The sequence below is a fragment of the Dendrobates tinctorius genome, unplaced genomic scaffold (genome assembly GCF_039654945.1).
Source record: "Dendrobates tinctorius isolate UK_male_01 unplaced genomic scaffold, ASM3965494v1 ptg000157l, whole genome shotgun sequence".
Taxonomy (NCBI): Eukaryota; Metazoa; Chordata; class Amphibia; order Anura; family Dendrobatidae; genus Dendrobates; species Dendrobates tinctorius.
In genome coordinates this window covers 1,582,929-1,599,514 of record NW_027361824.1, presented here as the reverse complement: position 1 = coordinate 1,599,514, position 16,586 = coordinate 1,582,929, and the positions used below count along the sequence as shown (strand labels likewise).

At 53.2% G+C, this 16,586-nt stretch overlaps 1 protein-coding gene across 1 annotated transcript in view; it reads left to right on the top strand.

Annotated features, from left to right (window-relative positions):
- The window catches only part of LOC141051424 (uncharacterized), a 103,177-nt gene that overhangs the window by 32,934 nt on the left and 53,657 nt on the right, over window positions 1–16,586 (top strand). Inside the window, exons 9-14 of the mRNA XM_073548359.1 lie at window positions 397–705; window positions 12,802–12,912; window positions 13,020–13,187; window positions 13,271–13,394; window positions 13,513–13,712; window positions 13,981–14,038. Of these exons, the coding sequence (XP_073404460.1) occupies window positions 397–705; window positions 12,802–12,912; window positions 13,020–13,187; window positions 13,271–13,394; window positions 13,513–13,712; window positions 13,981–14,038 (970 nt within the window). The remainder of the gene's footprint in view (window positions 1–396; window positions 706–12,801; window positions 12,913–13,019; window positions 13,188–13,270; window positions 13,395–13,512; window positions 13,713–13,980; window positions 14,039–16,586) is intronic.

The following is a 16,586-nucleotide window of genomic DNA, read 5'->3' as shown; positions in this document are numbered from 1 at the left end:
CCAGTCAGGGGCAATCCCCGCTATCCTGCACAGACCCTGCTTCTGCCCGGGGGTCTCGCAGTCTCCGCATGGCCATACTTTGGTCTTACTGGGCCGATACAGGCGGAATAGAAGATGCAGATGAAGACTTCAGCTAATTAGATGCTGCAGTAATCAAAGGCAATGGGAATCATTCCACCATACACAGGCACTTATGTCTCTCAGGGTCTCCGGAAAGCTGGGTTCCGCCAAGTGCTGTGTAACCACATGAGGGGGTGTGTGTATATACATATATATAGCACTGGGATAGCGGTATATTGCCCCAGCCGTCAGTACGATGGCTTCTGCCCCTGAGCTCAGGAGGAGCAGCCGCCTGCTGCCACCATGTGTAATACTGCGAGGAGGCCTGGTAACTAGGAGACTCCCACCAACAAGATGGTCGCGCTCACTGCAGGGACAGGAAGTCTGCTGCAGCCTAAACCCCGCCCCCTCCTGCTACACTTCCTGCCTCACGTGCTGGAGAGCAGAGGGAGATATCTGGAGTGCTCGGTGGCGCCTGCTGCAGTGAGGGGAGGAGCCGCAGAGGATACTGGGAGTTGTAGTTTACAGGGGGCAGGAAATGCTGCTCAGTCCTCCAGGAATGAGGAGAATGGAGGAGACCTAGCTCATCAGAAAACCCAGAACCTTCCCCCGGAGCTCGGAGGAGACGCAGTGACCGCCGCGCCGGTATTTCTCGTCTTTCTTTAGTTCTTCCCCTCCTCTCATAGTCTGGAGGTCTTCAGGGTGTGTGACCGGAGGCCACTCGTGGCGTCTCATGAGGCCGGTCTGTGCACCTGTCACTGTTTCCATGCACCTTGTCTGTGGGCAAAATACGCTGACGTCTGTATTTAGATCAGCAGCACAGGCTGCAAAACACACCGCACACGTGTGCGCTGATAACACACAGGGCCGTCATCTGTGTGACACGACCGGCGCCTGAGGAGCAGCGGCACAGTCAGCGCATCCCCGGCTCCGGGTGCTGAAGACGATTGTCATTCTCACAGTCCCCCCACCCCTTACGCACGGTGTGATGGCCCGCGCGGTCCCCCTCCCCCCCCCCCCCTTGGGCACGGTGTGATGGCCCTCGCGGTCCCCCTCCCCCTTGGGCACGGTGTGATGGCCCTCGCGGTCCCCCCCCCCCTTGGGCACGGTGTGATGGCCCTCGCGGTCCCCCCCCCTTGGGCACGGTGTGATGGCCCTCGCGGTCCCCCCCCCTTGGGCACGGTGTGATGGCCCTCGCGGTCCCCCCCCCTTGGGCACGGTGTGATGGCCCTCGCGGTCCCCCTCCCCCCCCCCCCCCCTTGGGCACGGTGTGATGGCCCTCGCGGTCCCCCTCCCCCTTGGGCACGGTGTGATGGCCCTCGCGGTCCCCCTCCCCCTTGGGCACGGTGTGATGGCCCTCGCGGTCCCCCTCCCCCTTGGGCACGGTGTGATGGCCCTCGCGGTCCCCCTCCCCCCCCCCCCTTGGGCACGGTGTGATGGCCCTCGCGGTCCCCCTCCCCCTTGGGCACGGTGTGATGGCCCTCGCGGTCCCCCTCCCCCTTGGGCACGGTGTGATGGCCCTCGCGGTCCCCCTCCCCCTTGGGCACGGTGTGATGGTCCTCGCGGTCCCCCTCCCCCCCCCCCCTTGGGCACGGTGTGATGGCCCTCGCGGTCCCCCTCCCCCTTGGGCACGGTGTGATGGCCCTCGCGGTCCCCCCCCCCTTGGGCACGGTGTGATGGCCCTCGCGGTCCCCCCCCCCTTGGGCACGGTGTGATGGCCCTCGCGGTCCCCCCCCCTTGGGCACGGTGTGATGGCCCTCGCGGTCCCCCTCCCCCCCCCCCCCCTTGGGCACGGTGTGATGGCCCTCGCGGTCCCCCTCCCCCTTGGGCACGGTGTGATGGCCCTCGCGGTCCCCCTCCCCCTTGGGCACGGTGTGATGGCCCTCGCGGTCCCCCTCCCCCTTGGGCACGGTGTGATGGCCCTCGCGGTCCCCCTCCCCCTTGGGCACGGTGTGATGGCCCTCGCGGTCCCCCTCCCCCTTGGGCACGGTGTGATGGCCCTCGCGGTCCCCCTCCCCCTTGGGCACGGTGTGATGGCCCTCGCGGTCCCCCTCCCCCTTGGGCACGGTGTGATGGCCCTCGCGGTCCCCCTCCCCCTTGGGCACGGTGTGATGGCCCTCGCGGTCCCCCTCCCCCTTGGGCACGGTGTGATGGCCCTCGCGGTCCCCCTCCCCCTTGGGCACGGTGTGATGGCCCTCGCGGTCCCCCTCCCCCTTGGGCACGGTGTGATGGCCCTCGCGGTCCCCCTCCCCCTTGGGCACGGTGTGATGGCCCTCGCGGTCCCCCTCCCCCTTGGGCACGGTGTGATGGCCCTCGCGGTCCCCCTCCCCCTTGGGCACGGTGTGATGGCCCTCGCGGTCCCCCTCCCCCTTGGGCACGGTGTGATGGCCCTCGCGGTCCCCCTCCCCCTTGGGCACGGTGTGATGGCCCTCGCGGTCCCCCTCCCCCTTGGGCACGGTGTGATGGCCCTCGCGGTCCCCCTCCCCCTTGGGCACGGTGTGATGGCCCTCGCGGTCCCCCTCCCCCTTGGGCACGGTGTGATGGCCCTCGCGGTCCCCCTCCCCCTTGGGCACGGTGTGATGGCCCTCGCGGTCCCCCTCCCCCTTGGGCACGGTGTGATGGCCCTCGCGGTCCCCCTCCCCCTTGGGCACGGTGTGATGGCCCTCGCGGTCCCCCCCCCCATTGGGCACGGTGTGATGGCCCTCGCGGTCCCCCTCCCCCTTGGGCACGGTGTGATGGCCCTCGCGGTCCCCCTCCCCCTTGGGCACGGTGTGATGGCCCTCGCGGTCCCCCTCCCCCTTGGGCACGGTGTGATGGCCCTCGCGGTCCCCCTCCCCCTTGGGCACGGTGTGATGGCCCTCGCGGTCCCCCTCCCCCCCCCCCCATTGGGCACGATGTGATGGCCCTCGCGGTCCCCCTCCCCCCCCCATTGGGCACGATGTGATGGCCCTCGCGGTCCCCCTCCCCCCCCCCCATTGGGCACGGTGTGATGGCCCTCGCGGTCCCCCTCCCCCCCCCCCCATTGGGCACGGTGTGATGGCCCTCGCGGTCCCCCTCCCCCCCCCCCCATTGGGCACGGTGTGATGGCCCTCGCGGTCCCCCCCCCATTGGGCACGGTGTGATGGCCCTCGCGGTCCCCCCCCCATTGGGCACGGTGTGATGTCCCCCTCCCCCCCCCCCCTTGGGCACGGTGTGATGGCCCTCGCGGTACCCCTCCCCCCCCTTGGGCACGGTGTGATGGCCCTCGCGGTCCCCTCCCCCCCCCCCTTGGGCACGGTGTGATGGCCCTCGCGGTCCCCTCCCCCCCCCCCCCCTTGGGCACGGTGTGATGGCCCTCGCGGTCCCCTCCCCCCCCCCCCCCCCTTGGGCACGGTGTGATGGCCCTCGCGGTCCCCTCCCCCCCCCCCCCCCTTGGGCACGGTGTGATGGCCCTCGCGGTCCCCCTCCCCCCCCCCCCCCTTGGGCACGGTGTGATGGCCCTCGCGGTCCCCCTCCCCCCCCCCCCCCTGGGCACGGTGTGATGGCCCTCGCGGTCCCCCTCCCCCCCCCTTGGGCACGGTGTGATGGCCCTCGCGGTCCCCCTCCACCCCCCTTGGGCACGGTGTGATGGCCCTCGCGGTCCCCCTCCCCCCCCTTGGGCACGGTGTGATGGCCCTCACGGTCCCCCGAACCCCTTGCGCACGGTGTGGTGGCTCTCACACTTTTGTTTTGTGGCTCTTTTCCAACAAATGTAACAAAAGATTCTTCTCACTTTCACCTGTTGCAACGATAAAGGACGGTTTTAGACAAAGTGGGGCCGCAAATGCTCACATATTGCACCATCACACAAGCATTTTGGTTGTATTTACCTGCGTTGTGTTCAGGCTGCTAAACAAGCGCGATGGACAATATTGAAGTTTTTTGACGCTTGTTCCCGAGTTTCTTTACACCGGCTGCGGAAGAATGATGGGAACAGATAGTCCTGGATACAGTATAATGCAGGTCCCATATAGTTTAATGCACTCCCCATGGTCCTTCATAGAGTATACTGCAGCCCCCCCATATAGTATACTGCAGCCCCTTCATAGAGTATAAAGCAGCCCCCTCACAGTATAATGCAGCCTCCTCATAGGGTGTAATGCAGACACACACAGTATAGTGCAGCCTCCCAACACAGTGACGAGGGCTGTGGAGTCGGTGTCATGGAAATTGAGGAGTCGGAGGTTTGGCTTACCGACTCCACAGCCCTGACAGTGACACAGTATAATGCAGCGCTCCTCATCTCTATATATACAATGTGTGCATCACCAACCAATCACGAATCATCTTTCATTTCACCAGAGCTGTTCAAACAAAGCTGAGCTGTGATTGGTTGCTATGAGCAACAGTTTTCCTTGCAACCAATCACTAAGCATCTCTCATTTCACCAGAGCTGGTTAAAAGAAGCTGAGCTGTGATTGGTTGCTATGAGCAAGTTTTCCCAGTTGACAACACCTCAGCAGACACTGACATGGTGGGAGAAATCTAGCATCCCCGGGAACATAAGCTCCCAGCCATTGTCTGCCCCACAGAAAGGAGCAGAGAGCACATGACAGAAATGAATCACCCCCTCCCATGGATCATTAGTATGCAAGTTAGGGCAAATCCACTCCGCGTTTTGGTACTGACCCCAGGCCTTTCTTAAAGGGATCCTCGGTATGGAAGTTAGGGCAAATCCCTCAGTGCTCTGATTCTGGTCCCAGGGTTCTATTAACCCCTTTCTGCCATGAGACGTACTATCCCGTCCATGTACCCTGGGACTTAATTCCCAGGGACGGGATAGTATGTCACAGCGATCAGCGGCGCCCACGTGGTGAGCGCCGCTGATCGCGGCCGGGTGTCAGCTGATTATCACAGCTGACACCTGGCACAATGTGTCAGGGGCGGTCACGGACCGCCCCCGACACGTTAACCCCTTGCACACCGCAATCAAACACGATCGCAGTGTACCGGGGGTTAAATGGAAGCATCGGCAGGGAGGGGGCTCCCTCGGTGCTTCCCTGAGCCCCCCACGGCAGCGCAATGTGCAGCGCTGCTGCGGGGGGCTCCTTCCCTGCAGGTCCCCGAATCCAAGATGGCGACGGGGACCTTCGGGGGCCTGCAGTGCTGATCTGTCAGTGTTCTGTGATGTGACAGATCAGCGATCTGTCACAGGTCAGTGATGTCCCCCCTGGGACAACCTAATAAAGTAAAAAAAAAAAAGAAAAAAGTGTAAAAATAATTTTAAAAAAATCGCTAAATAAATTAAAAAAAACAATATTCCCTAATTCATTTTTTGGAAAAAAAAACAAAAACAATAAAAGTAAACATATTTGGTATCGCCGCGTCCGTAGCGACCCGCCCTATAAATCTGTCTCATTAGTTAACCCCTTTAGGGAACCCCTTAAAAAATAAAAATAAAAAACGAAGCAAAAAATAATGCTTTATTATCATACCGCTGAACAAAAAGTGCAATAACGTGCGATCAAAAAGATGCATATAAATATCCATGGTACCGCTGAAAACGTCATCTTGTCCCGCAAAAAACGAGCCGCCACACAGCATCATCAGCGAAAAAATAAAAAAGTTATAGCTCGCAGAATGAAGCGATGCAAAAATAATTATTTTTTATATAAAATTGTTTTTATTGCATAAAAGCACCAAAACATAAAAAGACATAAATGGGGTATCGCTGTAACCGTACTGACCCGAAGAATAAAACCGCTTTATCAATTTTACCGCACGCGGAACAGTGTAAACGCACCCCCCCAAAAGAAATTCATGAAACGCTGGTTTTTGTTCATTCTGCGTCCCAAAAATCGGAATAAAAAGGGATCAAAAAATGTCACGTGCCCGAAAATGGCACCAATAGAAACGGCAACTCGTCCCGCAAAGAATAAGACCTCACATGACTCGGTGGGTCAAAATATGGAAAAATTATAGCTCTCAATATGTGGTGATGCAAAAACTATTTTTACAATAAAAAGCGTCTTTTAGCGTGCGACAGCCGCCAAACATAAAAACCGCCATAAATAGCAAATCAAACCCCCCGTTATCACCCCCTTAGTTAGGGGAAAAATAATAAAATTAAAAGAAAATGTATTTATTTCCATTTTCCCATAAGGGCTAGGGCTAGGGTTAGGGCTGAGATTAGGGTTAGGGGGGGTGTGTTGGGGTTAGGGTTGGAGTTAGAATTGGGGGTTTCCACTGTTTGGGCACATCAGGTGTTCTCCAAATGCAACATGGCGTCTGATCTCAATTCCAGCCAATTCTGCGTTGAAAAAGTCAAACGGCGCTCCTTCCCTTCCAAGCTCTGCCATGCGCCCAAACAGTGTTTTACCCCCACTTATGGGGTATCAGCCTACTCAGGACAAATTGCAAAACAACTTTTGGGGTCCAATTTCTTCTGTTGCCCTTAGGAAAATAAAAAATTGGGGGCAAAAATATCATTTTTGTGGGAAAAAAATGATTTTTTTTTTATTTTCACGCCTGGGCGTGCTCACCACACATCTAGATAAGTTCCTTGGAGGGTCTAGTTTCCAAAATGGTGTCATTTGTGGGGGGTTTCCACTGTTTTGGTACATCAGGGGCTTTCCAAACGCGACATGGTGTCCGATCTCAATTCCAGCCAAAAAAGTCAAATGGCGCTGCTCCCCTTCCGAGCTCTGCCATGCGCCCAAATAGTGGTTTACCCCCACATATGGGGTATCAGCGTACTCAGGACAAATTACACAATAACTTTTAGGGTCCTGTTACCCTTGGGAAAATAAAAATTGGGGGTGAAAAGATAAGTTCCTTGGGGGGTCTAGTTTCCAAAATGGGGTCGTAACTTTTGGGGGGTTTCCACTGTTTAGGTACATCAGGGGCTCTCCAAACGCAACATGGCGTCCGATCTGAATTCCAGCCAATTTTGCATTGAAAAAGTCAAACGGCGCTCCTTCCCTTCTGAGCTCTGCCATGCGCCGAAACAGTGGTTCCCCCCCACATATCAGGTATCAGCGTACTCAGGACAAATTGCACAATAACTTTTGCAGTCCAACTTCTCCTGTTACCCTTGGTAAAAAAAAAAAAAAAATTGAACCTGAAGTAATTTTTTTGTGAAAAAGTTAAATGTTCATTTTTTTTTTTTTAAATGTTCAAAAAATTCCTGTGAAGCACCTGAAGGGTTAATAAACTTTTTGAATGTGGTTTTGAGCACCTTGAGGGGTGCAGTTTCTAGAATGGTGTCACTTTTGGGTATTTTCTATCATATAGACCCCTCAAAGTGACTTCAAATGTGATGTGGTCCCTAAAAATAAAATGGTGTTGTAAAAATGAGAAATCGCTGGTCAACTTTTAACCCTTAAAACTTCCTAACAAAAAAATTTTGGTTCCAAAATTGTGCTGATGTAAAGTAAACATGTGGGAAATGTAACTTGTTAAGTTTTTTTGTGTGCCGTATCTCTGTGATTTAAGGGCATAAAAATTCAAAGTTGGAAAATTGTGAAATTTTCAAAATTTTCGCCAAATTGTCATTTTTTTCATAAATAAACGCAAGTTATATGAATGAAATTCTACCACTAACATGAAGTACAATATGTCACGAGAAAACAATGTCAGAATCACCAGGATCCATGGAAGCTCCAGAGTTATTACCTCATAAAGGGACAGTGGTCAGAATTGTAAAATGGCCCGGTCATGAACGTGCAAACCACCCTCGGGGGTTAAGGGGTTAAAGAGATCATTGGTATGCAAGTCAGGGCAAAACCATCCAGTGCTCTGTTTCTGTTCCCGGGATGATGTGGGATATTAGGGGTAGTAGTCCGGTAGCTCTGGCTGACGGGATGATGTGGGATATTAGGGGTAGTAGTCCGGTGGCTCTGGCTGATGGGATGATGTGGGATATTAGGGGTAGTAGTCCGGTAGCTCTGGCTGACGGGATGATGTGGGATATTAGTGGTAGTAGTCCGTGGCTCTGACTGACGGGATGATGTGGGATATTGGGGGTAGTAGTCCGGTGGCTCCGGCTGATGGGATGATGTGGGATATCAGGGGTAGTAGTCCGGTAGCTCTGGCTGACGGGGTGATGTGGGATATTAGGGGTAGTAGTCCGGTGGCTCTGGCTGACGGGATGATGTGGGATATTAGGGGTAGTAGTCCGGTAGCTCTGGCTGACGGGATGATGTGGGATATTAGGGGTAGTAGTCCGGTGGCTCTGGCTGACGGGATGATGTGTGATATTAGGTGTAGTAGTCCGGTGGCTCTGGCTGACGGGACGATGTGGGATATTAGAGGTAGTAGTCCGGTGGTTCTGGCTGACGGGATGATGTGGGATATTAGGGGTAGTAGTCCGGTGGTTCTGGCTGACGGGATGATGTGGGATATTAGGGGTAGTAGTCCGGTGGCTCTGGCTGACGGGATGATGTGGGATATTAGGGGTAGTAGTCTGGTAGCTCTGGCTGACGGGATGATGTGGGATATTAGTGGTAGTAGTCAGGTAGCTCTGGCTGATGGGATGATGTGGGATATTAGTGGTAGTAGTCCGGTGGCTCTGGCTGACGGGATGATGTGGAATATTAGGGGTAGTAGTCTGGTGGCTCTGGCTGACGGGATGATGTGGGATATTAGGGGTAGTAGTCCGGTGGCTCTGGCTGACGGGATGATGTGGGATATTAGGGGTAGTAGTCCGGTGGCTCTGGCTGATGGGATGATGTGGGATATTAGGGGTAGTAGTCCGGTAGCTCTGGCTGACGGGATGATGCGGGATATTAGGGGTAGTAGTCCGGTGGCTCTGGCTGACGGGATGATGCGGGATATTAGGGGTAGTAGTCCGGTGGCTCTGGCTGACGGGATGATGCGGGATATTAGGGGTAGTAGTCCGGTGGCTCTGGCTGACGGGATGATGCGGGATATTAGGGGTAGTAGTCCGGTGGCTCTGGCTGACGGGATGATGCGGGATATTAGGGGTAGTAGTCCGGTGGCTCTGGCTGACGGGATGATGCGGGATATTAGGGGTAGTAGTCCGGTGGCTCTGGCTGACGGGATGATGCGGGATATTAGGGGTAGTAGTCCGGTGGCTCTGGCTGACGGGATGATGCGGGATATTAGTGGTAGTAGTCCGGTGGCTCTGGCTGACGGGATGATGCGGGATATTAGGGGTAGTAGTCCGGTGGCTCTGGCTGACGGGATGATGTGGGATATTAGGGGTAGTAGTCCGGTGGCTCTGGCTGACGGGATGATGTGGGATATTAGGGGTAGTAGTCCGGTGGCTCTGGCTGACGGGATGATGTGGGATATTAGAGGTAGTAGTCCGGTGGCTCTGGCTGACGGGATGATGTGGGATATTAGGGGTAGTAGTCCGGTGGCTCTGGCTGACGGGATGATGTGGGATATTAGGGGTAGTAGTCCGGTGGCTCTGGCTGACGGGATGATGTGGGATATTAGGGGTAGTAGTCCCGTGGCTCTGGCTGACGGGATGATGTGGGATATTAGGGGTAGTAGTCCGGTGGCTCTGGCTGACGGGATGATGTGGGATATTAGGGGTAGTAGTCCGGTGGCTCTGGCTGACGGGATGATGTGGGATATTAGGGGTAGTAGTCCGGTGGCTCTGGCTGACGGGATGATGTGGGATATTAGGGGTAGTAGTCCGGTGGCTCTGGCTGACGGGATGATGTGGGATATTAGGGGTAGTAGTCCGGTGGCTCTGGCTGACGGGATGATGTGGGATATTAGGGGTAGTAGTCCGGTGGCTCTGGCTGACGGGATGATGTGGGATATTAGGGGTAGTAGACCGGTGGCTCTGGCTGACGGGATGATGTGGGATATTAGTGGTAGTAGTCCGGTGGCTCTGGCTGACGGGATGATGTGGGATATTATAGTGAATGTGGCTATGCGAAGTGGGCGGGGCGCTACACTCAACTATATACAGTGCCTACAAGTAGTATTCAACCCCCTGCAGATTTAGCAGGTTTACACATTCGGAATTAACTTGGCATTGTGACATTTGGACTGTAGATCAGCCTGGAAGTGTGAAATGCACTGCAGCAAAAAAGAATGTTATTTCTTTGTTTAATTTTTTTTAAATTGTGAAAAGTTTATTCAGAGGGTCATTTATTATTCAACCCCTCAAACCACCAGAATTCTGTTTGGTTCCCCTAAAGTATTAAGAAGTATTTCAGGCACAAAGAACAATGAGCTTCACATGTTTGGATTAATTATCTCTTTTTCCAGCCTTTTCTGACTATTTAAGACCCTCCCCAAACTTGTGAACAGCACTCATACATGGTCAACATGGGAAAGACAAAGGAGCATTCCAAGACCATCAGAGACCAGATCGTGGAGGGTCACAAGGCTGGCAAGGGGTGCAAAACCCTTTCCAAGGAGTTGGGCCTACCTGTCTCCACTGTTGGGAGCATCATCCGGAAGTGGAAGGCTTATGGAACTACTGTTAGCCTTCCACGGCCTGGACAGCCTTTGAAAGTTTCCTCCCGTGCCGAGGCCAGGCTTGTCCGAAGAGTCAAGGCTAACCCAAGGACAACAAGGAAGGAGCTCCGGGAAGATCTCATGGCAGTGGGGACATTGGTTTCAGTCAATACCATAAGTAACGTACTCCACCGCAATGGTCTCCGTTCCAGACGAGCCCGTAAGGTACCTTTTACTTTCAAAGCGTCATGTCAAGGCTCGTCTACAGTTTGCTCATGATCACTTGGAGGACTCTGAGACAGACTGGTTCAAGGTTCTCTGGTCTGATGAGACCAAGATCGAGATCTTTGGTGCCAACCACACACGTGACGTTTGGAGACTGGATGACACTGCATACGACCCCAAGAATACCATCCCTACAGTCAAGCATGGTGGTGGCAGCATCATGCTGTGGGGCTGTTTCTCAGCCAAGGGGCCTGGCCATCTGGTCCGCATCCATGGGAAGATGGATAGCACGGCCTACCTGGAGATTTTGGCCAAGAACCTCCGCTCCTCCATCAAGGATCTTAAGATGGGTCGTCATTTCATCTTCCAACAAGACAACGACCCAAAGTACACAGCCAAGAAAACCAAGGCCTGGTTCAAGAGGCAAAAAATCAAGGTGTTGGAGTGGCCTAGTCAGTCTCCTGACCTTAGCCCAATTGAAAAATTGTGGAAGGAGCTCAAGATTAAAGTCCACATGAGACACCCAAAGAACCTAGATAACTTGGAGAAGATCTGCATGGAGGAGTTGGCCAAGATAACTCCAGAGACCTGTGCCGGCCTGATCAGGTCTTATAAAAGACGATTATTAGCTGTAATTGCAAACAAGGGTTATTCCACAAAATATTAAACCTAGGGGTTGAATAATAATTGACCCACACTTGTATGTTTAAAATTTATTAAAATTTAACTGAGCAACATAACTTTTTGGTTTGTAAGATTTATGCATCTGTTAATAAATCCTGCTCTTGTGTGAAGTTTGAAGGCTCTAACTTATTTGCATCTTATCAAACCTGCTAAATCTGCAGGGGGTTGAATACTACTTGTAGGCACTGTATATATAGATAGATATATAGATATAATCATTATAATTTGTTATAACTAACTGTAGTTAGTTACTATGCCCGGGCAGCGATGGGCTCTTCAGCTAGTAGATTATAAAGTAGACCCCCGCGCACACACAGTATAGTGCAGTCTGACCACAAACAGCATAGTGCAGTACCCCCAGACCTCCCGCACGCACAGTATAGTGCAGCCCTCCCGCACACATAATATAATGCAGACACACACAGTACACACACATACAGATGCCCACAATAACCACCTCTCCTCCTTGTTCCCTGCTCTGCTGCAGGCTTAGCTCCAGTCTCAGCAGCTCCACTCCAGGCACAGCGTGGCGCTTGATGTTGTGACATCCATCACACGCCCACTGAGTAACAAGCAGAGAGGGAGTGACGGGAGAGGGAGTGTCAGCTGACGCTTTCTTTTCCATCACTGCTTTCAACTGTATCGGTGTCTATGATGCCGATGAGTTGAATGCGCAGTGGAGGGGGCTGTACCGGGTCCCTCTTATGTCACTATTAGCGACACGCCACTGGCTGGGGGTCCCTGGAGGAGCGGGGCTCTAGGCACCTGCCTGGTCTTCCGCTCCTAACGCTGGCATTACCCACGAAGTGCGGCGTCCCCTTCCATCGCTGTAGTAGAAGCCGGCAGCTGACTTCAGCATGCAAGCGGCAGGCAGCACATGACTTCACTGCCACGCGCCACCGATGACTTACACTCCGAAATCAGCTGCGGCATCTGAATGTCTGGCAGCGTGTATGCAGTGAAGGAAAGTGGCTGGGCTCTGTGCACGCAGAAATAGATTTCAGCTCGGACGGACATCCAGCCGGAGAGGTGATTTTGAGTTTCATCGGCAGAAAAGGTTGTAATGAAAGTCATGGGATTTAAGGAGTTGTCCCAGGACAAAGGTAAAGATAGAAAAGAGTAGGGGTCCTCAAAAAAGTTTTAAAGTATTACAACCGATGGAAGGCAAGATGTGGAAATGGAGTTTAAATGGGAGACAAAATGATCATTCATGAACATATGAGGAGACTCGGGAGACGTCCGAACCTGTGATACTAACAGATGAGAAGATTGTAATAGGAAAGAGTGGTCAAAGGCAGAGGACAGGTCTAGAAGGAGAAAGATGGAATAATGTTCCAAGGCACTTTACATAAATTCTAAAATATGGTTACAGCTTTCTGAAATCAGTCCTCATCATTCCTTCGGTATCTTGACGGCTAAAGTTTTCTTTGTTAGAAGATGAGCCTATCCTTCGATGATTCCCCGAGGATGGAGCAGGACAGAAGTCACATGGCGTCTCGGATATTAGACCTCACCCTGGAGATCATCTACTGGATCACTGGAGAGGTGAGAGCTTGACATCACTCTGATCTCTAGGAATAAAGCTGGGAAATGACGGGAAAGGTGAAGGATCCTTAGAATAGATGTAGTGATCGGCATCTCCCCATACACAGGATCACACAGTAGTGAAGACGTCGTCTGGGGAGTGTGTGGCCCCCCGTGTGTCAGGAGGACGGAGCAGGACCCCGAGTGACCTCACCGAGCCTCCACCTCATTCACTGATACATGAGCAGAAGATCCTAGAACTGACCCACAGGATCACTGAGCTGCTGAGCGGAGAGGTGAGCGCTGCTGGGAATGCTGGGACATTATACAATAACGCCGGGGGAGGGGTCTACTAATGGCGGATTATTGTGTGTGTCAGGTTCCTATAAGGTGTCAGGACGTCACCGTCTATTTCTCCATGGAGGAGTGGGAGTATCTAGAAGGACACAAGGATCTGTACAAGGGCGTCATGATGGAGGGTCATCAGCCCCTCACATCTCCAGGTAAGAGGAGACCGTACTGATTATAGAGGAGAGGCCGGGTCTGAGGTCACCTGGACTCCCCATCATCTGATCATCACCTGTAGACGATGTATTCAGTCACTGTGTATATTTCCTATAGATGGGTCCAGTCCGAGAAATCCACCAGAGAGAAGTCCCAGTCCTCTGTATTCCCAGGATCATCCAGAGGAGAAGCAGAATGTCCTCCTGGATCATCAGGTAGATGGAGCTGAGGTTTCTGGAAATCCTCTATATATTGATGGAATGAAGATTTCTGCCAACTTCCAGCAGCAGTGGAGTGTAGACGCGGTGTCTCCTGGGGTCAGTAGTGGCTACAAATGGAATCTGCTTTCATAAAAGGTTAAGGTTCTAAAACTTTGGCCACTAATATTTAGTGAGGATGAGTGTACAGTTCTGCCGTGTAGATGGGAATAACGGCACAATGCCGTGGGTGAATGTTGGCTGTCTGGTCGTCACTTTAGGAGATCCTTCTTTTAGGCTCATGACTTCTGGTGGTTCTTACTGTCCACTAATATGAGACAAACTGCAGTTAAACTTTCCTTTTCTCAACGCTTGCCTTTCCTTTTAGGAAAATCACGATGGAACGATAAGTTTACACGAAAAACCCTTATCCGTGTCGGTGAATGGTAAGAGTCTTTCATAAACTCCGTGTTTTGTTCCTCCTGTATAATTTACAGACTGAGTTTACCTAAAACATCCTCCCTAATGTCCAGTGGAGGAGATGCAGACTGGAGAGAAGTATTGGACACATGGCTTAATTATTGAACTCAGGTTTATAATTCAGTCTCATTGCCCCCCCGGTGTACAACGTCTGCCTCCATTACACCCTTCCCCGGTGAATAACATTCAGCCCCATTAGCCCCTGGCATATAACACCAGGCTGCCCGCCATGATTTTACACCCATAGGCTGATCACAAGCTGTTGGGGGGGGGATCCAGCAGTGCAGGCTTTCTGCCTGTACACTTACGGATATAAAGACTGAAGAGGGATGTATGCGTGGACCCTCTGCCTACATACTCTTCCGAAGAAGACAGGCGTACAAGGGTTAATGTGGCATTCGATTATGATCAGTGCAACAGGCGAGGCAGCTGTGGCCGAGGTTCGCACCTGTGCCCCGCCACACTGCAGGAACATCGGGGTCACGGCTGGGTGTGTGCTGCTGTTATCGTGATGCTGCCCCTCTATGTAACAGGCCAGGTTCCTATGGCGTAAATGTGAATGAGGGAGACCAGAGTCCAAAAATAAACTTTCCTTTACTCTACAACGTGATGAGAAGTATATACATCAGATAGCAGGAACGACACTGTAAGAATACATCTTCTGCATAATTCGGAGGCAGGAACTTCATGGTTACACATGGGGCTACACTGCATGGTGTCTCAGTCCAGCAAACCATTATGGGAATTCCTATCTGCCCCTGTGAGGACCACACGGTCGAGCTGTGTCACTATGGCTCATCACAACTGATCTCAACTTCCAATTGATCTGTGAGGACCTCACTGGCTGAGGTGTGTCACTATGACTCCTCACTACTGTCAAAGATCATTTGTTGAGGGCCACTGCATCTTCATTTCCCTGTTGGTGAACTCGTTTCCCAGCCTTGCCGTCTTCTGCTCTATGACCCTCAGGTATGGCTTCGGCGTCCCCAACCTGTAGTAGCTCGGGAGCCACATGTGGCTCATGGTCCCATGAATTGTGGCTCGTGACTGTCTGCCAGCTGGGTGCATTAGCTCCAGATCTAGTAAACCGGTATGAAGAGCAAATCTCAAAATGGTCAATGTTGTGAGTAGCCCTGCACCGAAGAGCAGATCTGGATGCACATATACTGGTCTCAGGGGTTTATAGATGTTTTAGGTATGGTACGCTGGAGGATGTTAGAGGAGGTGCTCAAAGCTGGATGTGACAGTGTGTTGGGGGTCCTTGAGGGGAGAATACTGAAAGGGGGGATTGTGGGAACGCCTGGGTCTCCGTGTACAGCTTTGGAGTGATTTCTCAGGGAAAGCTCTGGTTATCATTTTACCTGTAATGGGGGCTTTGGTTGACACTGCTTTGAAGGGGGTGGGATCTGGATGTGGCTCGCGCCCCTTTCTCAGTGCTGGATGTGGCCCTCGCCCCCCTCTCTGTGCTGGATGTGGCCCTCGCCCCCCTCTCTGTGCTGGATGTGGCTCGCGCCCCTCTCTCTGTGCTGGGTGTGGCTCGCGCCCCTCTCTCTGTGCTGGGTGTGGCTCGCGCCCCTCTCTCTGTGCTGGGTGTGGCTCGCGCCCCTCTCTCTGTGCTGGGTGTGGCTCGCGCCCCTCTCTCTGTGCTGGGTGTGGCTCGCGCCCCTCTCTCTGTGCTGGGTGTGGCTCGCGCCCCTCTCTCTGTGCTGGGTGTGGCTCGCGCCCCTCTCTCTGTGCTGGGTGTGGCTCGCGCCCCTCTCTCTGTGCTGGGTGTGGCTCGCGCCCCTCTCTCTGTGCTGGGTGTGGCTCGCGCCCCTCTCTCTGTGCTGGGTGTGGCTCTCAAGGTCAGAAAGGTTGGGGACCACTGGGCTGCGCTCTAGTTTTTTTTTTTTTTTTTTCTATAGTATAGATAACGTTTGCGTTAGCCCCACTTGCCTAAGATAATGAAATTCTTCTTCCACGTAAACCTTACTTTAAGCCCGCTTGCCTGAGATGAGAAATCCTTCTGCCACTTAGTCCTTGTTTCCTTCACAACATGCTGATTATGGTCTCTGTACTTAGCACATAAACACCAGCTGGACCATTGGTCCTTTTCCTTCTCAATATTGTTCCCTAACAGGCATCAAGTTCCTTTTGCCCACTTAGTCCTTTCCTACAATGGGCTGGCTCTAATAGTTAACCAACTTTTGCAGGTCACAAAATAGATAAAACAACATTTAAAACTAATGCATGGCTATTATAACTATAAGATCTTTTCGGGAGGGCGAGGACAGCTTCTCCTCCTTTACACTAGGACTAACAGTTTATTCTTTTTAGCTTAACACTAGGGCCAATTATGTATAGAGCTGCTGACAAAGTGCAAATCCAAGTGTATGCGGACTGCGCGCTCATACCAGCACACAGGTTACATACAGCGGCAGGGGTGCGAGTACTGGGACAGCTTTCCAGATGGCTCTCGGCACTGAGCACCTTACACCAGAAGCGACCGTAATGTAGCATACTAGAGCTGTCATG